At 37.9% G+C, this 26,993-nt stretch overlaps 1 protein-coding gene across 2 annotated transcripts; it reads right to left on the bottom strand.

The window, feature by feature from the left end:
• Nucleotides 1–375: 375 nt before the first annotated feature.
• Nucleotides 376–19,454, bottom strand: METTL16 (methyltransferase 16, RNA N6-adenosine). 2 transcript variants are annotated; one of them, XM_063300578.1, is made up of 10 exons: nucleotides 19,436–19,454; nucleotides 19,126–19,276; nucleotides 13,649–13,851; nucleotides 13,235–13,375; nucleotides 12,535–12,650; nucleotides 8,894–9,036; nucleotides 6,165–6,234; nucleotides 2,943–3,032; nucleotides 1,440–1,613; nucleotides 376–1,344 (listed from the first exon to the last, which is right to left on the bottom strand). In XM_063300578.1, exons 2-10 carry the CDS (start codon nucleotides 19,251–19,253, stop codon nucleotides 730–732), a joined length of 1,680 nt encoding a protein of 559 aa, XP_063156648.1. In that variant the 5' UTR covers nucleotides 19,254–19,276; nucleotides 19,436–19,454; the 3' UTR covers nucleotides 376–729. The 2 variants fall into 2 exon arrangements, with proteins under 2 accessions (XP_063156648.1, XP_063156649.1); XM_063300579.1 differs by lacking the exons at nucleotides 19,126–19,276; nucleotides 19,436–19,454 and adding an exon at nucleotides 14,248–14,330.
• Nucleotides 19,455–26,993: the final 7,539 nt, after the last annotated feature.

The raw sequence follows: 26,993 nt of genomic DNA, 5'->3' as shown, positions 1-26,993 counted from the left end.
CCAGTCTACAGGGTTACAGAAACAATATTAGTGAGCTTTGCCTGACCCACTGACCACCAATTCTGCATCCTTGCAATAAATAACTTATTATAACAATGAGGCACTCCAAACCTTGGATTCTCTCTGGTTTCAGTGACAGAGCACTATAACTTTATGTTTAAAACTTATCATCAAGATACACCAAAGAACAAAAGCTACAGTTTTCTCAATTCTATAGCAAAAGAACCTAAGTGGCATTTTTGTCCAACCTCCGTTCTTTCATAGTTGAGATTATTATTGCTTTAATAGCAATCCAATATGTGGGAGCACTTCTGTCAAGGAGGGCAAGATATGGATATAAAGCAATTTCTAAGCAGTCAGAGGAGCTGACACCAATTCCACAACAGTTCCTTTTTAATGATAATACAGCACTGCTCTTTCATATGTAGCTGAAACAAAAATGCTAAAAATCTATTACACAAAGGTAATGATTATAGGGAGACCGATCCATACTAAGCTAATTACATTTATGACTCACTGAAATCAGTAGGAAAAGCAGCTATAACTTAAATCTGAATGATTTCAATGGAAAGTAAGCATATTCTTTAAGTAATCATAAATCCCTCAAACTTCATGTTTCAGACGTTTTTAGAAACTATTACCTTTAAAAGAGGTACCATTGTGAGTGCTGTTAAATATAAAAGGAAGATTACAAAAATAAGGATAATTCCTCCATATATCCTCATGGCCTTAAGTTGTGATCAAGCGAAACATCTGGTTCTTTAGGTAGGTACACAGTTGATTCATTAAGTCTCTGTTCTGTCCATCAATCCAGTGCATTTCTATTAAAATATCAGGGCCTTCTTTCTTCACAATTAACACACACTTGAAAAGGAACCATTCCCCTGAAGTACTATCATTCTGTCCAGTTTCAAGAGCCAGAATATCAGTAGCAAAGACCTTGGTCCCTTCCTTTTGATTACTGGGATCTTCTTTGAATTCTGAAATAAAGGGTGGTTCCTCTGAGCTGCTGCTTTCCTCAATGTACCCCTGGACATTTTCCTCTTGAACTTCAGGTACATTATTGAGTCCATCACCCTCGGGTGACTCAACGTCATGACAAAGTACCACAGATGATTTTTCAGTAGTTCCATCTGTGTTTCCTTCACACTCAGAGATGCTGCTGGATGTTTTCTGATTCTTTTCTTCTGCTGGCTGCAGGAAATCTTCAGATGCTCGAGGAAGTTCACGCAGTTGCCTGACTCTGTCCCTCTTTTTTCTCCTTAAGTGAATCCAGGAATTTTCCACAGCTGTTAGAAACAAGCTGATCTCATCTTTTCCACAGGGAAGAGTTTTATGCTGAACCTATTGAAGGAAATATACATCAAACTATAGCGTGACTCTTTTTTGGCTACTTGTAGTTACCTGAAGCAGAATCTAATTTTAAAAAGTCACCATACCTTCAAGTCAGTGAGGAGTTTTCTGATCCATGCTGCAACAACTCCCAGTCCTTCAACAGCATTGATTCCTACAGATGAAGCTTTCATAGCTAACTCTTTGGCCGTAGATGCCAAGACGAGAAATGTAATTGGTTTCCGAGGTTTTTCTAGTTTCCTTTTCTTAGAAGGAGGTGACTGAGGGGGGAAGTACACATATCCAAGTTGAACAAAATAATTAGAAATCAAAATAATATAGTGAACATGAAGAGAATATGTGTAAATAACTGATTTAAAAGACTTTGATCCTAAGGTACATATACTTAGTGAGTTCGTGGAAAGATCTCCTTTCCCATTCTTCACTATGCAGCCGCCATCCTCCCCACAAAATGTCAATGGAGAGCCACACTTGAACGTGGTGTAGATGGAACAGAAGGGATTATCAGTGGGATTGGAAGAGGAAATGGAATGTATAAAGATACAAACCTGGTTTTGGACTAAAGTTCACAAATGGAAACCCTTATATGAAGGGGCCCCTAGAAGTCTATGCCCCATTATTTAGAAAGCTTCTGTGACTTTCCAGATATATATTTGGGGAGGTACACATTGCTAGAGAAGGAACCCACAATGCGGAAGTCTCCTTCTGTGAATTTTTCCAATGTGATGTTCCCCAGACATGTTGGAGCACATCTCCTACCTTTTTTAAATCAGCCTAAAGCTACAATGCATATTCTAAGTATTCTAGGAAATGCAGTCCCAATACATCTGCAGGAACAACACTAGAATTATCCCTCCTCCAATAGTAATAATTAGTTCAAATTATTTCTAGTTTCTTCCATGTTTTCCCTTTTCTTTTCTGAAGCAAAATGCACAAAAAGGTTTTCTGAATGTTATTCTGATCAGGCTTTTAGCTTCTTCTTCACCAAGGGAGAGCTATACATTAAGGAAACACAAGCTCCAAGCCTCATGTTTGCTGAAATAATGGATAATTTTTGACTGACACCAACAGTACTTGAGAAGTCATCCTGACTGGCAGAACTTACCAGGGCAAAGGCTGTCTCCTAGTAAAAGCAGCAAAGGGAGCCACTTACTATTCCTCTGTCTTGAGTTTGAACATACAAATAAGACAAATTGTGTAATTTCCAACCATACATGGCTGAAGTCTTCCACTTGCATGAGGTGAAGGCAATGGAATAACAGACCTTTGCACTCTTCTCTTTCTCTCCATTTGTGGTGTTGCCCACATTCATCCTTTTAATGTCTTAAGACATGCATCTATAGCTTTCTATCAATTTCATTATGTTACGAAATGCTCTCTTGTGTAAAGAACAAGCCAGGGCCAGAAGAATCACCCCAGGAAGCCATAGAAATAAAAAGGGATCTGAACATGTTTCATCAACAGGTACTCCATTCTGTCTGCATCAGCTCTGGAAAAACTCAAAAGTGTGTGACCAGTCACAGGAGTAAGTGATTCACCCTGAGGACTCAAAGTAGGTATCAAAAGAGGAGGGAGAGAGAGCCACTTACTGGAACTTTGACATTTTCATAGAAGCTCCAAGCCAGGGCCCACCGCATAGTACGACCTTGGCAGAATTCAGTGTGGGTGACCTTAGGAACCTGCACAGAAAAATAAAAACCAATCTTAGGTTTTCCCAGTTTTCCAAAAGCTATATTCTTCAGAGACATCTGATATGACATCACAAAATATCCCATAGTGACACTGTATTCTTTTTCACATTCAAGCTCGTTACAAAAAAAATATAAGGAAAACTGTGAAGAGCAAACGTGGGTAAGTTATAGCCCACACAGGTCTTGAAATGCACACAGGCAAGGTCCAGCACACAAACTGCACTCCACAAGCCTGTTGATCAGCAGTTCGGTGGGCTAAAGGGGAAGCAGAGCTATTGTGGGAGAGATGGTGGGTGAAGTCTTACCCCTGCAAGCTGTTTTCTCTACAGTTGTGTACATTTTACTGTCTGTGTGTGTGTATGGGAGGGGGTGGATTTGAGATGATCCAGTGTATGTAAGTATAGATATGAGAGTATAGATATGAGATAGTGTACATATGCATGCGTGTGCAAGCAAGAATATAAGCAGGGGAGGCAATCTGTGATATTAATGTTGAGGAAGGCACAAACCCTTACTGCACACACCACCACCATAAGATTCACACAAACACACATGACTCTCAGAGGCAAAGGACCACCCACTTTTCTTCCACAGTTTCTATAATGGACATTTTTGCCCAATTCGCCTGGGGCCAAATGAGGCTGTATCAGAACATGCAGGCACAGCTGGTCTGATGAGTAAGATGATCAGAAGGCCAAGTATGAACTGACAACTTCATGCTACATGCGATTCAGCTACTCTGTTGAAGCTATGTTAATGTGGGCTGTGAAAGGAACTTTTCTGGCATGCTAGTGGTTTGATGTCCTTTGAATTCATTAAGAAAAGGAAGCTATACTACTTACTATTCTACACTGCAGAACGAATATTGATTTACATATTCTCCCACATAACAATTCCCTGTAAGTAGAAAACTAGCGTAATAGGAAATGGAGAAGACCTTATATGTTCAGTTTCTTTTTGTAGGCGGGTGTTGTGGTTTTTTGTGTAATCAAACAGGGAAGCATTAAAAAATAATACCACCCTAATCCTTAACATCAGCTTTAGAACTTCTTCAAAAGAGAAAGTGCACAGGATGGGTGACTGGTCATATAGGTAGAAGCCACATAAACAGGGAAAAGAAAAAGCATTGTTTCTTCTCCAGATGTCTTTGTGCAGTCTACATGGAAAACAAAAAAGCAAACCCTAAAATGCACATCCCAAAATAATACCCACATTGGCTTCTAATGTATCTACACTGAGGAAAAATTGGTTTAATGCTTATTTATAAGGGTATCAGGGCTATACTTCTTTCTTATTAGAAGTTCTGTTGTTTTGACTAAGGTTAGTATTTAATACAAACTTAAGGACTATTTCTTTTCAAAATATAATTTTATGCAAATAGCAGCTTAGCTATACATTTTAAGTAACAGATAGCATGGCAAAAATGGGTATGATCAAAAACAAAGATGGCAAGGAGCTAACAGAAGAAGAAGAGATCAAGAAAAGGTGGCAAGAATATACAGAAGACCTGTATAGGAAGGATAACAATATTGGGGATAGCTTTGAAGGTGTGGTCAGGGAGCTAGAGCCAGACATCCTGAAGAGTGAGGTTGAATGGGCCTTAAGCAGCATTGCTAATAACAAGGCAGCAGGAGACGACGGCATCCCAGCTGAACTGTTCAAAATCTTGCAAGATGATGCTGTCAAGGTAATGCATGCTATATGCCAGCAAATTTGGAAAACACAAGAATGGCCATCAGACTGGAAAAAATCAACTTATATCCCCATACCAAAAAAGGGAAACACTAAAGAATGTTCAAACTATCGAACAGTGGCACTCATTTCACATGCCAGCAAGGTAATGCTCAAGATCCTGCAAGGTAGACTTCAGCAATTCATGGAGCGAGAATTGCCAGATGTACAAGCTGGGTTTAGAAAAGGCAGAGGAACTAGGGACCAAATTGCCAATATCCGCTGGATAATGGAAAAAGCCAGGGAGTTTCAGAAAAAGATCTATTTCTGTTTTATTGACTATTCTAAAGCCTTTGACTGTGTGGACCATAACAAGTTGTGGCAAGCTCTTAGTGGTATGGGGATACCAAGTCATCTTGTATGCCTCCTGAAGACTCTGTATAACGACCAAGTAGCAACAGTAAGAACAGACCACGGAACAACGGACTGGTTTAAGATTGGGAAAGGAGTACGGCGGGGCTGTATACTCTCACCCTACCTATTCAACTTGTACGCAGAACACATCATGCGACATGCTGGGCTTGAGGAATCCAAGGCTGGAGTTAAAATCGCTGGAAGAAACATTAACAATCTCAGATATGCAGATGATACCACTTTGATGGCTGAAAGCGAAGAGGAACTGAGGAGCCTTATGATGAAGGTGAAAGAAGTAAGTGCAAAAGCTGGCTTGCAGCTAAACCTCAAAAAAACCAAGATTATGGCAACCAGCTTGATTGATAACTGGCAAATAGAGGGAGAAAATGTAGAAGCAGTGAAAGACTTTGTATTTCTAGGTGCGAAGATTACTGCAGATGCTGACTGCAGTCAGGAAATCAGAAGACGCTTAATCCTTGGGAGAAGAGCAATAAATCTCGATAAAATAGTTAAGAGCAAAGACATCACGCTGACAACAAAGGTCCACATAGTTAAAGCAATGGTGTTCCCTGTAGTAACATATGGCTGCGAGAGCTGGACCATAAGGAAGGGTGAGCGAAGGAAGATCGATGCTTTTGAACTGTGGTGTTAGAGGAAAGTTCTGAGAGTGCCTTGGACTGCAAGAAGATCAAACCAGTCCATCCTCCAGGAAATAAAGCCAGACTGCTCACTTGAGGGAATGATATTAAAGGCAAAACTGAAATACTTTGGCCACACAATGAGAAGACAGGACATCCTGGAGAAGACGCTGATGCTAGGGAGAGTGGAGGGCAAAAGGAAGAGGGGCCGACCAAGGGCAAGGTGGATGGGTGATATTCTAGAGGTGACGGACTCGTCCCTGGGGGAGCTGGGGGTGTTGACGACCGACAGGAAGCTCTGGCGTGGGCTGGTCCATGAAGTCACGAAGAGTCGGAAGCGACTAAACGAATAAACAACAACAACAGATAGCATTAGTCTTTTTAGAGAAATACTTACTCCATGGATTCGTAGTTCTTCTTTCAATGGTGTCAAGCTGCATTTCTTTCCCAACATACAACTGTACCACCTTTAATAATGAAAATATAGTTTCAGAACTAAGCAGTGAGAAGGAAGGTCCAAGTAAAGGAAATAGACTTCTAAACCAGTAGAGAAACCCTAAACTGTGATGTAAAGGGGCGGCTCTCTTTCTTGGAACCAAGCTTTTTCAAATGGATGGCTCATCACTTTGATTTTTTGAAGGAGCACACAACTTTGCATTAAGATATGAATAATTAATATTTATTCTTGCTTTCTTTAAAACTGATGTTCTGGTATTCAGTTCCAATTGCTCCTGCTGTACTAAACAAACTAAGGAATGGATTGTTTAATTATATCATGTCAGAAGCTCGTGCAGGCTGGAGCAAAAAGGAAACTTTAAAAAACCAGAGATGTACCTGAGAATGTTTCCTTTAACTTTCTGCACCTCCCAGTTAAAATCTATTCTGCAAACAACTGAAAGGTATGACCTCCTGCAATGTATTTTCCTTTTGTTCTGAAAGGACCCTGTCAGATTAAGCAAGATTAATAAGCCTGCCCAAGCTTCTCAGGAGAAGTCTTTCTCCCAGTCCTGCCACTGCCACATCAGAAATTCAGCTGCTGAATGTGAGATGGTGTCTGCTCAGTGGCTATTCCCAGCTCCCTATAAGAGACACCAGGTTAGCTTCATTTTTATTGTCCTTCCCCTGGCAGACAATGATATTCTTATTCCGTCAATAAGACTTTTGCAATTTTTCACTTGTTTTTCATAACTGATTTTAATTATTGGGTGCTGATTTTTTAAAATTAATGTATGTTTAACTGATTTGCTTTGAGTTTTAATTACATTTTTGTATTTATTAGGTTTTCTAACTGCTTTGAGAACTATTTGCACTGGAAAGGAGAGGCATAATTTAATAACTAAATCAATGCTATGAATTTATTTCTTGCCAAATAGTGCTTCCAGGGATTTGTTTTTAGGGTCACGCTGCTTGTCCTAAAAGTTCAAGTTTGATTACTTTGAGGCAGCATTTAAAAAAAAAAGCAGTCTCCTATTCAGTAGCTCACAATTCCAGTTTGAAAAGCTCTGGCTTTAGCTGTAAAATTACATTTCAGAATTCCAAGTAATTGAACGTGGAAAGGAAAAAAAATGTAAATTATGTAATATTCCACTGAAAGCATCAGGCACTGAATGCTTATTCTTAACATGTGATATTGTGAAGCTGTTGTTCTTAAGAACACGTGATATTGTGAAGCTCTTTTGATATTGCCTTTCTGAACTGGTACTAGCTGCCCAGAGTCATGATGTTGACATGGGTAGCCATATAAATTGAAATAAAATAAAATAAATAAAATTAAGATAAGGAAGCAACAGTTTAATTAAGTCATAAGTAATTACTTCTATTTGTAAGGGTTGACTGCTATAGATTATCTAATGCATTTAAAACAGAATAAACAATTTAGAATAAGATGAATACTAGTAATGTGATCAGTCAAGGGCAGAACATATATATCCCGGGAGAAATGTCAAAAAAGTAAACCTGAAAGCATAGCAAACATATATGTCTTCATTCTATATTCGCTTTGATCTAATTTTCAGTTACAGTTTTGAGATTATAAATGATGTAAATATGTTAAGATCTTTGTGTGCATTACATTTATAGTAGTAGCTATTTATTCTGATCAATCAGATTAGATTATAGTTGTAGTAAAACAAAACAATTTTGTAATGGTGTAAATCAGTATAGGTATTACTTATTATGTCCTGACTGTCCACATAATGCACCTATACATTTTAACTATATTCTTCTTTAAGGCAACAATCTGTTTATTAAACTGATGTCAGCAAAATCAATTTAAATACAATATATAAGATGTTTCTAAACACTCTGTTTGGTATTTAATATACCTTCAGGTATTTTTTAACAAATTGCATAGAATAGAGTAGATGTATTTTGCTTTTAATTTGTAGTGGAATTATTGATATAAATTGTATTTTTTTTAAACTTTGGAATGTGGGTTCCTTGCAGTATCATTTTAGTGACTTTCTGCCTGCTTAGTGTTAGATACACTTCAATGTTTAACTATTTTTATCCTTGAATAAGATGTAATTCTTGGAGGGGGTCTCATTTTTTGAACCTTGAATTATACCATTCTGCATAACTTGCAACTAATACCAAATTTTAGATGGTTTCACTCAGTATAAATTCTCCTAGTCGGGTAATGAAATGTCTGCAACAAACAACCAAGCTCAAATTCTTCTTTCCTGGGCCCTTTTGGGATATTTACACATAGCACCTTGAGATAAGTAGACTGTTTTGGATACAAAATAGATTATATTCTGTGAAAAAATCATTCCATTTATTTATTATTATCCATATATTATCCATATATTTAAGGCAAGTTGTAATATTTGTGGATGTCCATATTCTTTTGAATTACATACCTACTGCATGGGAATTGATGGCTTGATAATGCAGATGGATTCTGTATCCTTCTTATTGTTTCTTATTGCTAAGAGACTTGTTCTTCAACATTGGAAAGATAAATTTCTGGCTACAATTCTTCACTGGACTGAAGACCTGAAGTTATTTATGATTTATAGGCATCTCATGCATATATATAATTTTCCTCTTTTTTTGTTTTCTTTAAACACACACATACATTTAATACTAAATTCTAGTGCCTTCTGATTTAACGTAACTTCTTACCGTAATCTTTTTTTAAGTTGCAAGCTATCATGAATGATTCTCTTGACAAATTCTAGCTCTCCTCCTTCAGCCATGATCTCAGTTATGCCTCCTGTATTGACTGAGCTAGGAGGTGGCCTTCTAGGATTACGAGAATTTACTCCCTGGAAAAGACAATGTAAACAACTAATAGCTATATATTGATTTTTCCTGTGAGATAATTATAATGTCACATCTTATTTTCCTTTGATTAACATTCTAATTTTTCTGCCATTGCCATATTACTTCAAAAAAACAAACAAACAAAAACCCTGAGAAACAGATCAAAATGAAAAGCTATTAAAGAAAATAGAACTGGAATAATTTTGTAAACCAGTAAGTAAAAATTGGGAATATCTTAAACCAAGATGTGCCACTCCTTAGAAAGCTGAAATTAATTGCTTTAACACAAGCAATTGGATAATGTGCAAATAAGACAGAACAGCTGGTGGTAAATTGGTCTATTCTGAAGTGGGTTACAGGACTAAAAATATTTATTGGGATGGTCTTATGGCTTTGGATGATTTTACTTATTGTTAATGATTGGGATTATGATTATTAAGGTTTTTTCTTATTCATGGTTTTTGTATTCATGTTTTTTGTACTATTAATTATAATGGTAATCAATTTACATGCTTTTTATTTTTGATTTTCACTATAGTCAACAGGAATGTATAGAATAGTAGTAGGAAGGAAATAATTAATTGTTACTTTAGGGGGGAAGTTGATTAGGTGATTTATATATGTTTTCTTTTCTTTTAATATAAAGGGAGGGAGCAATGATACTTAGTGATTTTTGCAATGTGCTAAGGGGTTGATTTGTAGAAATAATGTGATTTTAGTTTAATATAGAGTAAGGGATTGATTATGGGAAATTGCTGTATATCCTTGATGTTTTAAGTTGGAAGTCACTTCTTTTTGTAATCTACATACAAATTTTTCTCTTGTGTTTTCACACTTTTTAGTTCTTCTTTTTTTCTTTTTGTAGTTTTTTGTTTTTCTGTATCTTTTTCTGAAATTTAATAAAATTCTTTTTTAAAAAAAAAAAAAGAACAGCTGCTGGTAAAACGATCAGCAGTGGATTCAAGTAACTTACATTTTCACATTTCAAATAAATAAATACATACATACATGTGGCTTTTCTAACTAATTACTAGTGCCCTGGCAATATAGAAAGAGAAGCAAGCTCAGAGAACACCAATAACCCACGAACTCAATCCTGTGCTACATGTATTCTCCACTATGGCAATAGTAGTATCAGGACCTATATGAAAGAACAGGGATGTAGGAAAGTAATAACTTGGATTAACATATTTTTAAAAAATAGTTCTATGATCTATAGATCTTTATAATGCTCATATTAAAAGGTACATGCACCATTTTTGAGGACTGACTGTAAATAAGAAAATATAACATTCTTGTAAGGAATCACACTGTTTTGCTTTACTATTAAAAACTAATAGCACCCAAATGTACCAGAATCTCATCCATTTCACTATTAAAAATGAATCATTTTCTCTCTGCAATTCTAATGCCCAACAGGGGGAATAACACAATGAAAAAAATTATCTCAATTTTAAAAAAATAGTGAAGAAAAGCAACTGAAGAACAATATTCAGTGGGTAATATGACAGGTATGTTTAATAATGGCTTTACCCTCACAATTCTTTATTATTAGTAGTAATGATGGAAAGATATTTTCTAGAACAGAGAGGCCTTTTTTCAGTAGAGATGGTGGAAACATTTGAGTTATGGAATTTACTTTTGACTAGGTGTTATCAATTTATAAGCAACCTTATATGGTACTGTACCAAGATAATTTAATTTATAAAGAGACAATTATTACATATATAAACACATTTATATATACTTTCTCTCCTCTTGAATTAAATCTGGTAAAATAACTTCATTAGTGTATATTTTAGCAGAGTTTTTGTATAATAAATATCTAAGATTATTAGTGTGGTAATAAATTTGTTATAGAATTTTAGCAATATTTGGGAATACTAAAACCAGAAGTCAGAATTACTGGAAATACACACCGATACAACCATGCAAACAGGTATGATGTTTCACAAAAGCAAAATGGAAAAATCTGAACATTGATTATTTTGATTTTTTGAAAATAAAATAAACATGGCTAGTAACAACTTTGATTAATAGCATTTCTTGGATTTGAAATTATGAGATCAATGCATGTTGTCTTCCAACAAGTTGAATTTTTTTATCAATTAATAATTGTTATGAAAACAATAAAAACTCTGTACTCAGGTATTATAAGACATATCTGTAGTTCATAACTTCAAGTGTTACTTTTAATTCTAACCTCCCGCTCAAAAAAACAGGAAAAGAGGGAGATTGTTATATTAAAAGCACAAATGTACTCCTGAATAATTGTAACTTAATATTAAGTATAGATGTACTACCACAACATCTATATTTCTGTTTGATTCCTTTAAGAGGCCTATTAAAATAATAAATAACATTAAAAAAATATTGGAGAATAAGAGACTTTATAGCACAACATTCAAATTTCTATGTCCAGATTTCTGCAAATTTGTAGAAATGTAACTGTAAGTTATCTTAACTACTCACAAAAGTAGAATGTGTATTGATTACAGGCCAAAAGAGTTTATCAAAAGTATACAAATAATTATGTAATATACATTAAGTGAAGGTGGTATTAAGAATGGGGAAATTTGTCAAGGAAAAAACTAATTACTCAGTGGCAGCCCTTCCCAATTTTATGGCCTCCAGATGTTAGATTTCAAATCCCACAATCCAGAAAACATGCTGGTTGGGAATTTATGAGAAAAGTCTATTACGTTTAGAACTATTCACATTAGGAAAGAAGTCTCTGTAGATTTTGCCACTAAGCAAAACATTTATAAAATGTTATGCCGATATTATTGCTCCCTACAAACAACAATGAATGCATGAGATAATGGTGTTTATCACCACAGGTGATAAGAAGAATAGACTGTACACATGTTCAGCAGAAATATAACGATGAGTTCCCAATTAAGGTCCATGATTTAACTGAAGAAATTATGGGGCATAAATTGGTTTGGGGTCTCATAATCCTTTCCTGGAACCAAGATCAACCAGGTACCTGGATAAGTGTTTAATTTTGCTTCACAGCAGATGGTAGCAGCTACCTGACCTTGGCTGATCTCAAACAAGATAAAACAGGGATAAGAAATCACCAAGAAATTGCAGTACTGTAGGTTGCAAAGTGGAAAAAAAAATAACAGAGACACTTCCATATTGTTACCAAAGAAACAATATGGATGTGTATATTTATTCACCAGGGAACAGTGGTGGAGAACTGTACATCTCCTGTTTGTAAGCACCTCAAAGGCATCTAGTTGGCAACTGTGAGAAGCAAAAAGCTGGACTAAGATGGGCCCTAGCCTGAGCCATTATGAACCTGACTTGAGGGATACTTTACTTTATCTTATTATGCAAATAAGCAAATGAGATTAAGAAATTTATATGTTTAATTTCAGTATATCATATCCCCATTAGGCTTCAAGCATTACAAATATGAAATGCCCTTTCAACAATAAGTATTCAACAGATGAAAAAGAAAAGGTCCATTGATAAGATCGTAATAAACAAACCTTGGCTTCTAGTTGGTTGGCAAAAAAGGGAGGGTTGCACATACAGAAGTCATAAATAACTTCAGACTCTTCTTCTAAGGCATCCAAGAGTAGAGTCTTTTGTGGTACTTTGACCACTAGAAGAAGAAAAAAAGAGGAAGTAATCAGTAGACAGTCACTCTTTCACTCAGACACTAGAAATCGTTCCTAATTCAGCAACATGAAAGGCAAAAATAAATAAGATTCATCTGGGTTGTTTATATTAGTAAAAAGATTTTAAAATACTATACAGCTTTTTTGCACTTCATGTTCAGAACATAACTGAAGTATATAACTAATTCTAGACCTTTGTTGCTCAGTTTAATAGCTACTTTTTATTATAAACCTAGTGGTATTTCAGTGGCAACAACTGAAAAGCAATTAAAAGGGACAACTGAAAACTCATACAGCCAAATAAATTAAATTATGATTAGCCTTTAAAGCTTTTTTGTCATTATTACCTATTCTTAATGTACTGGAGTGACTGGAAGGAAAGACAGATGTTTTATTAATCAATTTCCTATTCACTGCCACTTGTCTTAAACAAAGTAGTTTAAAAAAACCCTGTGTCTCTGAATCAAAACAAACAGCCTCTAAATCATGCAATTTATGGATGATTTTGTTTGTAAAACAGCAGATAAACTACTCTGCTATGAATTAGAAAAGGGAAACAAAAGGTTACCTTTTATAAGGTCAGATAAGTTATTTTGTTCTACATTTTTCTTGGCATAGCTGAAACACACATCATCCACTTCTGTTGCAATAAAATACCATCCATTCAAAGTTGCCCCAAGTAATGGGTAAATACAAGATGCACCAGTACCTATGTCACATTCAAGAAGGAAAAATTTGATTAATTAAAAGTGGAAAATAGGAAAAATATACTAACTTCCATACATTTCCAAGGAAATCACAATTTTGGTCTTTTGTATCAAGTAAACCTTTACTAAATGAATTCTGCATGAAAAAGGGTATCACTTATGTTATTTATTGGGACATAACCAGAAACAAGTAAAAAAGGTAGAGTTTCCTTTGAGCTGAGCTTAATTCCTGGTGACTACATGGTCTTATCCACGTAGTCTACAGGACAACATACCTATGTCTATTCCCCATGTAACACAACCTTTAGCAGCAGTATCCTGCTGAGCAATTAGATCTTCAACCCAGTGAATATAGTTAAGTCTCAAGGGAACAGTTGGAATAAGCCTTTCTAATGGTATATCAATCTGAAGTCCAAAATCTTCTTTCAGCAGGGTACACGTCAGGGCTCTCACTGCTTGTGGATCCTTGAAGTTTACACTGGAAGATACAAGAAACAGATAAAACAGAAAAATTAAGGCATGAAGTCTTGCATAAAGAAAAACTGTGGAATGAGCAAACAACAAACAAAAACACTGTTTTATTTTATCCAGACTTGCAAATCAGAACCGAAGGGTTGATGGTAGGTCCACGTAGTAGTGAGTAAAGCACACGCTTTGCATACAAAAGCTTGCTTATTTAATCCCTTGCATTTCTAGGTAGAGCAGGAAAAGGCCCCACTGAAGTCCTGGGGAGCCACAGCAGATCAGTATGGGTAACACTGGACTAGACAGATCAGTCGTGATTTAGGATTAGGCAGTGACCTGTGTTCACCATTGTTCAGAGAACACTCTTCGTTCTACAAGTCACCCTCCCTCCCATCACTGCTGTTCTTACTGAAATGAGGACAGTCCATGTGTAAAAACTCCACTGTGGCCCCTCATCTGGAAAAGCGAAACATCCATTATCTAACTTTCTTATCTTTACTATTTTCTTGTTCACACTTTTTGTACTGAAAAACAATATTCTTCTTTCTGTAGCTACAGCTTGCTTGACATACTATGCTAAGCAATAATTTGTTTTAACTATGGTTGTTGACTGAGTCACAATAGATGGCTTCACTCATAATACAGTACTACAGTTTACGAACCATAACGACATTCATACAGCATGTGGAATCTAAATCAAATAAACTACTTAATGACTTAGCACAATATTTATTCATCAGATTTCTATCAGCAGCAGTCCAAAGACTCTTGGCAGTTAAATTATAGGATGATCAACAATACAATAAAATTACAATAAAAATACAGTAAGGCATCCATAACATATATTAAAAATGATAAAGTAAAATAAAACCAGCAATAGTAACAACAGTAATAAAACAATGGCATCACATCATCCTCCATAGGCTCTCCAAAACAATTAAGTTTTTAAAAGCTTATAGAAAACCAATAACATGGAGGCCAATTGATTTCCAGTGGCAGGCTGTTTTGTAATGCAGGTATTCCCACCAAGAAGCAGTATCTGTGAGCCTCAGTCTCCCTCATTTCTCCAAAGCAGGTAACCAGAAGCAGTTTCTACCAGGATAAGTGATCCAGACAGGTCAAATCGGGCTGGAGATTTGGGGCTGCAAAATTCCTGCAAGTATTTTAGTAATGAGCCACAAAGAGCTTTCTAGTTTAAAACTGGCAGTCTGAATTCCATTCAAAAGTTGATAGGGAGCCAATGCAGGACCTGAAGAGTCAGTGTAATATGCTGTTGTCAACATATGCCAGCCACCAAATGGGATGCTGCATTTTGGATCAAGTAGCTTCCAAGAGGTCTTCAAAGGCAGCCTTACATAGTAGTAATCCAACTGAATATTGATGAGCACATGCCATTGTTGCAAAGTCTTTCTGCTCCACTCACAACTGGCACAACAGTCACAAATGCTTTTGACTTCCACCTGCCCATCCAGCAGTAGCTATGAGTCCAAGAAACCCCACAAATATAGACCTGCTCTCAAAGGAAGTGCCACCTCATTAAGAGACAACAATGGAGCTCTTAAAATACCCCAATCTACAAACAGTAGCTTCATCTTGACAGAGCTCAACTATAGCCTGTTTCATCACATCCAGACCTTGAGCCTCCAGACTCTCAGTGTTAAGACATTGATAGCATCTCTTGCACGTCCTGGAGTAGTGATATACAGCTGAGTATCATTGGTTTACTGATGATGCTGTACCCAGACCTAGAGAAACCTCTCTCAGCAGCTTCATTTAAATGTTAAAGAACAGGGGTAAGAGCAACTACCTGGTCAATTTCTCCTCCTCTACTACCTCTTGACTGGAAATGCCTATTGAGGAAGGAGTGGAACCACTGAAAAACAATGCCTCCAATATCTAACCCCAGCAGTTGGTGCAGAAGGGTATCATGTTCAACAGTATAAAATGCTGCAAAGAGGTCTAAAGGAACCAGGAGGGGTGCACTATCCCTCTTGGTCCACATCCAGGCAAAGGTTATTGACAAGAGCGGCCAATGCTATTTCCATCTCATGATGTGATGGAATGTGCCCCTGAAGAGGGGGGTGATGTGATGGAGCTCAGAGCTGAGGGAGTAGAGAGCGCATTCCAGGGGCAGATAAGCGTTCTCACAGCTTGCACAGCTTGGAGAGTGTGGGGAGGCCAAGGAAGAAAGTTAGACTGGCACCGCCCTAGATTCCCAAGGGTATTTTTCCCCTTAGCTCAGTTAAGGAACCTTTAGTCTGGCAAGATTTTGTGTATGGTAGAAACAATAAAGAAACTAGAGTTGCAACTTCAACTCAGCGTTGTTTCTTCACCAATTACCCTGACACATGCCCAGGTCTGAACCCTAACTGAAAAGGGTCTAGATAATCTGCTTTGTCTAGGGTGCTCTGCAGCTGTATTCCCAGAGACTGTGGTCTCAAAATGGGAGATTAAAGATAAAGCAGTAGTTATCTAGTATAAATGAATCTAGGGAGGGCAATAGTTGTCAAATATAGATGGTTCCAGGGTGGACCTCTTAAGGAGGTGGTGTACCACAGCCTCTTTCAGAATTGTTGGCATCATCCCCTCTCAAAGAGAGGCACTGTAACCATTGGTAGCCCCCTCTGGTTCCCTGAATACGCCAGGAGGAATATAGGTCCAGCCCACAAATGGAGGGGGACAATCTAAAGTGCTTAACCAGGCATTCAGTGGAATTGCCCACAAGAAAGTTGAGGAAAAAACCAAGCACCTGTCACAACCCATTTGGATTCTAAGGCGCCTGGGGCAGATCATTTCAATTAACCATCTTAATATAACCTAGCCACTACCTCCCATTTGACAGACACAGGACAAGTACACACTATGTCGAAAGGGTGGTTGTAAAGTCCCACATACATTCTAGCAGCTTTTGATACCAAGTCCATCAAAAGTTCATTCATGATCCCTTTTTATCATGGGATAATTATGTGGGCAGACAGCACAGCAGAAACAACCTAAAGAAAGGTTGGATGAGCACTGTCCATATCAATTTCTCCAAATATGGGCAGTAGAGGTACTAACTGTAAGGGGACTTGAAGATCACCAAGGTGGCAGTGCACTTTCCCAAACACCTGTTGAGCATGAGTACAAATGTGACCACTGCTAATTACAACAGATTGATATTCTTATGTTTCTCTCAAGTCTTTACAGGGATCTCCCCTTCAAGAGGCAAGAATTATTATTCCTTACTGATGTGACACACACCACAAACTGCCTTAAGATCAACAGTAGCAGTGGCTAATTTGATTCCAGCTATTCTTATGGGGTTTGCCATCTTTTTATTGTGGCCAGAGATCTCGACCACTTTTAGTTGCTTCGCATACAGTGATGTAACAAGTAAAACCAAACCTTGCCTGCCTGGGAATGAAGCAATAGGGAAAACTATCTCTGCTGCCTAATGCTGGTCAATAACCATAATAAAGTTAACAAACTGACTAGGCATCATAAAGCTGCCAGGGATGCAAGAGTCCAGCTGAGAGAAGTTTGTCATCAACTCATTTTTTCACTGTTCATAAACATGTTCACCTTTTAACAGCTGTTGTGAGAGCATTTATGAAGAATAAATTGTTAATGATGACAGACTGTAGCTGGTCAGTATGGGGTAGATAAAAAGGGCTGGGGCAAGGAAAATGAAAAGGTCTGTTGGGCAATCTGTACCACACACAGTCTCAAGCGACATACATGAGAGAGGTGGAGTGTATGTAATAAGGAGAACTTAGCAAAAGAGGGGAAAAAAACCTGAATCATATGAGAGACAGTTACGTAGCTAAATAGAGTAATGGCTGACACAGCACTTCTTATACTATACTCTTCCAGATGTAGGATGTATCTCTCAAACTCTTTTAGAGGAAGATTACAACAAAGGTTTGAGCTCAGGAACTTCTTTAATATTATTAACAACTAATATTCCTTATATGACCTTTTCAGTCATACAGCTGATTTCTGGGCCTATAAATGTACCATACTGTATCTTTTGATTGATTGCTAATGTGCTTGGCTAAATAAAAAATCTACTGTATGCAGTGACAGCTCTGGTTCTGCCTATTCCTCCCTTACCATTTTGGCTTTGGCAGCCTTTCAGCCAGGCATCAGAAGGATGAGTTTTGTCTTAATTCCATAATTCTTCATCACACAGCTCAAAAGTATATCTCCTATTTCCATCCTGGCAGCTTAATGGAATATCTTCCCTTTTGTGAGAGACAACCTCCCACCCAACTAATTCAAAATTATACCACCAACATTCAATAGTGCCACTTAGGCTGATTTTGCAAATGGTGGGTGGGATGGGTTGTGGTTAAGGATAGAAATCAGAATGGTTTATCTCTCAGCTTGCTTCTGTTCCCACTCTTAATTTTTGGACAAAAACAAAAATCACTGCCAAAAATTAGTTATTTTGCTGATTTCTGACAGCACATTCTCAGAGTGGGAGGGGGCAGGGCTACATGTGGCCTGCAGGTTGCCCACTTGCTTTGAAGAGTAATTCCTCTGGAACTTGTCCCACCACCTTCTATTTGCTGTTAAAGAAATATCATCCTTATATCCTCCTCCACCCCCTTTTCGTAAACAACATTACAACAGAAACAACAATTATTTATATTCAACCTTTCTGTCAAACAGGGCTCAAAGGCAATGTTTGAACAATTCAGGTCTTTTGGCCATTAATAAAAATTATTATTATAACGTTCTAACAAGCTTTATTTTATCAAGACTTTGAGGCAACTAGAATTAATACCCCAATAATACCTACACATCTGAAGAGCAACAGGTTGGGGATTTCTAAAGGGGTTGTTAACTTTCCCAGGAAGATGGAAGTTGTGTTTTTGTATCTGCACTGTCATTATAAAGAGGAAATGCTAATTTCAATCCCCTTCGGCAATTTTTAAGCCAAAAAGCAACCCTAGTGCATCTAACCATAGCCTCACCAAGTCAAAACTGCCTCCTTTAATTTTGGCTCCTAATGAAACCCTGCAGCCCTAGTAATACATACATATAGTGACAACACCTTGTCCTATACTATGTCATGACCTTAAATTCCTCTATTAAAAACCATATATGTGCAGTATTTTAAACTGAACTACTGGAGCGATTTTATGGTTTGTTTTCTCTTCCTACCTCCCCTTCTCCGGAGTGAGATTTTAGACTGTGAACCATCTCAGAGTAGACCGTTCCTCATCCCGTGAAGCACTCTTCTCATTGATAGCGATACGAATAAAGAGGGAAAAAAAAGCGTATCTGCATTCTGACCTACCTCACTCTTCCTGACAAGTTAATTTGTACGTGCTGCTTAAATTCTGGGTACTTGGATGCCAGATAAGCGAAGTCAGGCGGTTTGTTCTTGTACCTGTTTCTCGCATGCATAGATTTGTTGAGGGCCATCCTGAGGGCCGGCAAATAAATACCTATTGGCACGAAAGATTACGAGGTCGCCTCAGACGTGCGCGGGCCACGTGAAGGCTGCCCTCTAAAGTGCGCGGCCCTCTTCCAGCGAGATCCCCCTCCCCGCGAAGAAGGCAAAAGGACAGAAGCTCGCCCAGCCTGAGGGAAGAGGCATTACAGACCGCCGTTCAAGTCTCCTTGGTGCAACTGCAGACGAACCTTCCTCGCACAGACCGGAAGTCTACCGAGTGGTTTCGTTTGTTTTTTTTTTTTAAAGGAAGGCCTATGAGGCCTCTCTGAGCGTTGACAACTCTATGGTTAAAGCACCCGCCGGTCTTGAGTCGGCGGAGGTTTTAACGGGAGGTGAGAGGCGGGAGGTGTGCGCTAAGCCGTCTTGGGTCTCTCTCTTTTTTTCCTCCTTAGCAGGGACTAGGACAGCGATTTCCAGGGGGAATGGAGGTCGTTGCCTCTTTCCTGGTTGAAGCGCGAGGGAGATGCTGCGCTGCCAGGCACAGCTTTCCCACGCCTGCGCTCAGAAAAGGGTTAGTAGTGGTGAATGCTGGTCTCTGCTCTTCACTCGTTATTGTCTCATTGCCAGAGCAAGCGGTCGATCAGGGGTGCTCCTATAAAGTGTGGGAGGTGCAGAGATAGCTAAACAGCTATGGGGAACCTACTCTCCCCGTTGTTGAACACCCCTCCATGGGTTGCTGGAAGTTGTTGTTCACCAACGTCTGAAGAGTCACGGACTTGCCACTCTGAAGTTTAAAATAATACTTAGTCATAAAAACATAGGGATTTTTTGCAGTATGATGCTGTCTTAAGTGTGGTTGTTGTTTATTCATTCAGTCACTTCCGACTCTTCGTGACTTCATGGACCAGCCCACGCCAGAGCTTCCTGTCGGTCGTCAACACCCCCAGCTCCCCCAGGGACGACAAACACCATCTCCCAACATTTAAAACATGATTATAATTGTTTATATATGCCTATACATACCCTTCATTCTAAAGTGTTTTTAAAACTATATTTTTTACCAAAAATTTTAATCCAAGAATATTTACCACTTGAATTCTTTTACCATGCCATAACATCAACTATTAATGCAAACTTGTGTCTAGAATGTAGACATCTCCAAATACCAAAAGAGTAGGGGCAAGTGAATCTCCAGACCAATAAAATACGTTTATTTTTTCATATTTTTCATTATTTTTCACTTTTTAAAATTGTGCACTGTACAGAGGGATTCACAAGTGATAACTACATTTGTGTCAGCCTTGTGGAGTAAACCAGATAGGAATCACAACCAGATGAGCTAATTCTGTTTTATTGTAAAGCTACATTGATGAAATCTTGCAACTCTGAAAGGACAATCCTCTCCCCTCCATCTTCTGTACAGCCCAAGAAACTAGGGCGGGTCCCTTCTGAGCCTCTTCCCCGCCCACTATCCAGTTGTGGGCTATGCTTTTCTTATCTGACCGTTCCCTTGGCAGCGTCTCTTTGCCCCGTCTCCCAAGGTCTTTCCCACATACCATTACAATTTGAGACATGTTTACTATTGTTAATTTTCTGAAATTTAATATTCAAGTCACGTTCTTTCTTGTATTCAGTTTTAAACCACTGATAGATTTTCACAGAACAACAGGTTGGTGGGGAACATTGGCTAAGATGGCAAGAGGACACTGGGCTGACCGACTGTGGTGGTGAATGTGAAAGGATGCTCAGACTACAGTACAGTATGAGAATAATTACTTTAGAGTTTCAGACAACAGTCTTTCCCAACTTTACCAGGAGAGTCTGAAGACTGAACCTAAATTCTTTTACATACAAGGCTATATTCTGTTACTCTCTGCTGGGGAGTAATGATCAGGGTAAGGTAGTAGCATACAGTTATTCCCAACTGTCTTCTTGGTCTGTCTGAATTGTACCTGGAAAAAGACCACTTACCTTTCATATGCTATTTCTGATACAGAGGAAGAGTTTAAAGTCCTGAAGCTCAAGATATGATAACTCTGCTTATATATATTCATCCCTTTGACATATGTATACAGTTCTCCATAGCTGTGTTAAATTTCTGAATCTCCAAGGTAAAGTAATGCTCCCCTTCTCATCCTTTCTGCTGGGCCTGTTTCTTCCTGAATTGCCCTGTCATTGACCTCATGACATTTGTATTTCACATTATCTCCAGGAATTGAAGGTGCCATTAATGGTTCTTGTGTCCAGCACCTCCCACTTTATCTTGGGGTAGAAAAAGGTATATTAAGCAGAGAGATGGTAACTGGCTCCAAATCACTAAGTAAGCTTAATTGTAAAAAGGGGAAATGAATTAGGTCTCCCCAGTCCTAGTTTAAAACTTTGCCTGAGGAAAAAGTCAAGTATCCAATCAAAGAATGAAGTAAAAATAAAGTATAAATACAATCACTTTAAATTTGTAATGTTAATTAAGAAGGGTTAGTCATCCTGCTCCTTTATTTAGCACATTACAGATTGAATTGTAGCCCAGGTTTCCACATAATACAGGATACTGTATTATACATATGCATAACCATTATGCTGTTTACTTTTGGGACAGGAATGTTATGCAGCGCATGGAAAAAGAGTAAAAAATATAAGACAAAGGGATGAGATTAAAAAAAAAAGGAAACAGCTAAAACTAGTTTACACCAACACCATTGACTATACCTCTCCATACTTTTCTATCCTTACAAATCATCCTTGCTTCCACCATATCCAAATACACATTGCTTCATTCATTACCTCCTTGCCTTTCTTTTTTAGATTTCACTAAATGGACTCAATTGCAACTTTCTTGGTATACCCATTTCTCTCAAGCCTTTCACTTTTCCTTCATATATATGTTTTCTGATTCATTTCTCATTCAGTCTTGCTATAAGACAAAATCACTCTAATATATTTCTTTCATGGCACTCATTCACATTTGTATTCAGTCTAAATTCATTCTTGATGCTGACTCTTCTTGTTTTACCACACAACTTCTAAGTACAGTATGAGCCAGTTTGGTCTAGTGAAGGTGCTGGACTAGAAACCAGGAGACTGAGAGTTCTAGTCCCGCCTGAGGCATGAAAGCCGGCTGGGTGACCTTGGGCCAGTCGCTCTCTCTCAGTCCAACTCACTTCACAGGGTTGCTGCTGTGGGGAAAATAGGAGGAAGATTAGGTATGTTCACCACTTTGAGTTATTTATTGTCCTAACAACCAGGAAACACACTGAGACAATGAACTGGTCTCTAATATTTATTGCTAGTACTTAACAGGAATCCTAACAAACTGAAGAAGCGTGGGAAAAACCCAGACATATAAACCCCAAGGGTTAAGGCGGTCCCGATCTGTGTCTCTTTGAATGGCTGAACAATTCATCAGTGCTACACATGTGCTTGACAGTCTGGATGGGAGCCCCCTGCTCGCCATCCTTACTCATGACATCTATAAAAATAATAAAGGCGGGATAAAAAAATAAATAAATAAAATTTCCAAGATAATAGTTGTGGTGGACATTCTTAGGGTGATTGTCAACCAGATGTTAGATGTTTGATCTTAGATGTTTGACCAAAGTCCTCTACCCAGGGGGTGGGGGGTCTCTTCTCTATTTGATGTACATGTTGGGGCAGCCTTAAGAAAGGCAGAGGCAACTCCTGCTGGTAGGGATTTGAGTGGAGATAGGCCACTCTCAGTAGGGACCCTTAAGAAGGGGCTCAGTTTCAGGGAGCAAGGTAGGCATACAGATTTTGATGCCCTATCTCTTGCTCTGGAGGTAAGATAATCCCCATTTTTATTCATTGTTTGGTTTCCAAATGGCCCAATCCCCTTTTTGGTATTCTTTTGTCTCATTCCCACCTATGCATGTCACCTCACATATTTTTCCTCTTGGACTGCTTTCATTCAGAATGCTGCACAATTTTTCCCACAATCCATCTCAGGTTTTTCCATTCTCACCCTTTACTGGAATGTAACACACAACTATTGCTAACCCATGGATTCCTACATTCCTACATATCCACAATAATCTAGATAACACTAATTCATACTTTCTAATGTAAATTTTGGCTCTTTCATTCATAATTAAACCTACCACTTTCCTTCTCTGCATACATTTGTCAATACCACTCCACAAACTCAGACTACAGTATCTTCATTCAGATTACATCCTTCCCCTTTCTTAGTTTCAAAGGCACACAATGTATCTATTTTTATTTAATTTCATTAGTTAATTCATATTCTCTATTATTTACTCCTCTTACATCCCAAGTCAAACTCTTCCATGTACCATGATTATCGCCAGATGGGCCCAATAGATGTTTACCTCTACTGCCCATCATGGCTTTGGTCACATGAGGCTTTCACATAATGCTTTTTAGTAAGATACAGAAGATGTAGACCACACTACCAGCCTTAGTTATCGCTGTGCCATACGCAATGTTGTCTACTAATGGTAAGGATAACACCAGTCAGTTTTGGCACATTTTGGCCTGTATGCTACAAGCACAGCCTAAGCTTAGTTTTATCCCAAGCATGCTCACACTATTCTATACCAGCTAGGATCTCTAGTCTAGAGACTATCTTGCTAGCCACACATTGTTGCCTGCATTCCACCAACAACTCCCACTGCATTCAAATTATTTTCATGTTTTCCCTGACATATTTAACTCTCAATTCCTTGTAATAAAGTGGGGTAAAAGCATGCTCAGATACATAGCCATCTTTTTTTCTTTCAACATTCATTCCTCACATCAGATCACATACTACCCACCATCTGACTTAAATTTTCCACATCCATTTTTCCATCTTTAATTAAGTGGATTAGCTTTCAGGCCACTAGAGGAATTCCTCTTTTCACAGAGAAAAACAAACTGTTAAAGGTCTTCCTAAATTGTACTTTAAAATGCAGAGAGGGGCAGCAGGTTGAATGCTTCTTCACAAAGCAAGTAAAAAAAACAACCCTTCCTTTGTTCATAGAAAAATAACCCATCAGTTTTATTTTCTTCCCAATCAACTGGCATACAAATTAAATTACAATTTGAAAATATCACAGAGAAACAGTGAATAAGCTCATGTATGGAAGAGATACAACACAAATTTTATCAAGCACAGCGTTGCTACGTATGTCTGTCATGATAACATGGATACTCCTTTCCTTCTGCTTTGTTATCTTAGCATCAAAAGCTGAGGATTGAATCCTCTTCTGTAGTTCAGACTCCTCTTCTGTAGTTCATTGCCCAAATCATCTTCCTCCTTGGTAGCTTCCAACATGTTAAGTGAGCAAAGCTATGAGAAGATGAAACCTAGAAAGTAGGTGTATCAGATCTGGACTGCAAAAATCTGGATGACCATTCGATAGTAGCAAAAAGATTCAGGAAATACTTTTGGCTGTCATCAAGTAGATCATCTTGATTTTTCGCAGTCTGGATACAGTAGGTATAAGAAATAGGAGAGTAAGTTATAGACAACACTGGAGGAGTGCATTTCCATTCAAGCAACTGATTTCTTTTTGCCCTCTCACTTGCTCTCATTCTCCATGCAGTTCATATATGCAACACAACTAAAGTCCACATTACATCTTGTTGGACATGAACAGCTTTGGTTCCAAATAAATACTGGCAATCCACAAGGAGTCCGTTGAATAACTTGTTCACTCTCCTTCAATCTATGACACCATAGTCACATAACCGTTATGTGTTTCAGGGGCAGGTGCAATTTTATTAACTATTGTAATTATCCTTTAGGTTAACTGTTTAATTTGTATTTTTTTAAATCTCAGCTGCCAATTGTCTATTTATTTTGTTTCTGTGGGGGAGGTTCCTATTTTTTTAAAAATAGTGTTGTTGTTATTGTTAGCTGCCCAGATTCACCTGTTTGAGATAAGTTGAATAAAAATCAATAAATCAATCTGTAGTATAAAGGAATATTGTTTGAGCAACCAGTTTCCTTTCCCTTGTCTTTGAATGAATATCCTATGCTGACTTGGAATATATTCAAGCTTCTGAACTGTGATTCCTGCTGGGGAAAAATGCACTCTTAATAACTTGCCCCAAACTCAGTACATGACAAGAGGTAGGATGTACATTCAGATACATTCATAGTTTGGAGGAACATTGTCTGGGATTGGATTTGTGTTAAAAGATTCTGTTTTGCGTGGCCCAAATTTTGTGTTTGGCTCCTGGTTTGAAGGCTTTATTGATGGATTTTTACAACTGTACTAAAGAATATTGGGTTGGATCCAAAGTAAGTCATGCTTTAGTTTCATAGACATTTATGGAATAAGCTAGCGATGACTAATTTAAGACCTATTTCATTTCTGAAGGACTACAGTGTGACTTAATTTGGATGTAATCCAATATGGCATACCATGGCTATCAAGAGATCCAGTAACATTTAGTTGATCACCTGCATTGTAATATGCTACTATAAATGGCTTTTTTGGAATGCAAATGGGACTCAGAAAAAGCAAGACTAACAACACTTGGTTGGAATATTTATTTCAGTGATCTATTCTGCATGATCACGTTTATTCCCTATTAATATCAGAAATAATGTAGCTTTTAAGAATTATCAATATAATTTTAACTGCCTCTCCAAAGAAAAATTGCATCCACTGAAGAAAACTGACTCCAATTAAAGTTTAAGTTGATTTAAGATCAATGAGAGGCGGGCAGTCCCTTGGGTAATTTTTTCAGCCTCTAGATTGCATGCTAAAAATTAGTGGCAAAACCTCAGATTCAGTGGGACAATTGTTGGCAAAACAGGTTGCATTAAGCCAGTATTAAGACTTCCTACGTCCCTGGGGGAGCTGGGGGTGTTGATGATCGACAGGAAGCTCTGGCGTGGGCTGGTCCATGAAGTCACGAAGAGTCGGAAGCGACTAAACGAATAAACAACAAACAACAAAGACTTCCTAATTTTGTACTCTCCCAAAATAAAAACAAAGATTTCATCATTTTCATCACTATATCACTAAATATGCCTCCTGCGACCCACGGAGGATGAACTTTGTTTAAAAATCAAAGTACAACCTCTAGTCAGAAAAAAATCCTTACCTGAGCTAAATTGAATAAAAGAACTTTGTAGAACAGCCAATAGAGCAATACATGTTTTTAAAGGCTCAAATATATTACAAGTATTTCAGATTCTAGCACAGTTATTTTAGCATGTTTTTTGATCAGTGCTTACGGACTTGGAACATTTCTCTTTAGAGATACGACCTTGAAAGTCCTTGCAAAACCAGTTATTGTGTTAATTATTCTAGAATGTCCTTGCTCTTTCCTTGATCCTTCAACTGGAAGGATAGACACTGGAATTTTTCTTTATCCTTAACATGATCTCAGAGGAAACTTGAGTGGTCTGGACAAAGTTCAGGGGATGAGCTGTCTTTGACAGTGATAGACTTATCTGCCTAAATCTTTATTGCAAAGAAGTAAAGGGGTTAATTTAGAAGGCAGTTTAGTAGCCACTTAAAATAGCAAGGCATGGCTGGAGGCCTTGTCAACACCCTGGGTATATTTGAATACAAGGATATGGGGCAGTACTCAGAACCTATTTATGATTATCCAGTGCTGTCTCTCAGATGACTTCCAATATGAAGATGGAAGTGGAAACTTCTGGTGCCAGTCAGGTGAAGAAAACTAAATATCAAGATTTCTGTTAGCTAAGTTCTTAGTTCTCTCATCCCTCACATGTGAGATCCAACTATTCTGAGATGTTACAGATTAGCAGAGGATGAAGAGATACAGCT

Source organism: Candoia aspera, chromosome 4, assembly GCF_035149785.1.
Source record: "Candoia aspera isolate rCanAsp1 chromosome 4, rCanAsp1.hap2, whole genome shotgun sequence".
In the NCBI taxonomy this organism is placed as follows: Eukaryota; Metazoa; Chordata; class Lepidosauria; order Squamata; family Boidae; genus Candoia; species Candoia aspera.
The sequence above is the reverse complement of the archived record's forward strand: the minus strand, read 5'-3'. Positions and strand labels throughout refer to the sequence as shown.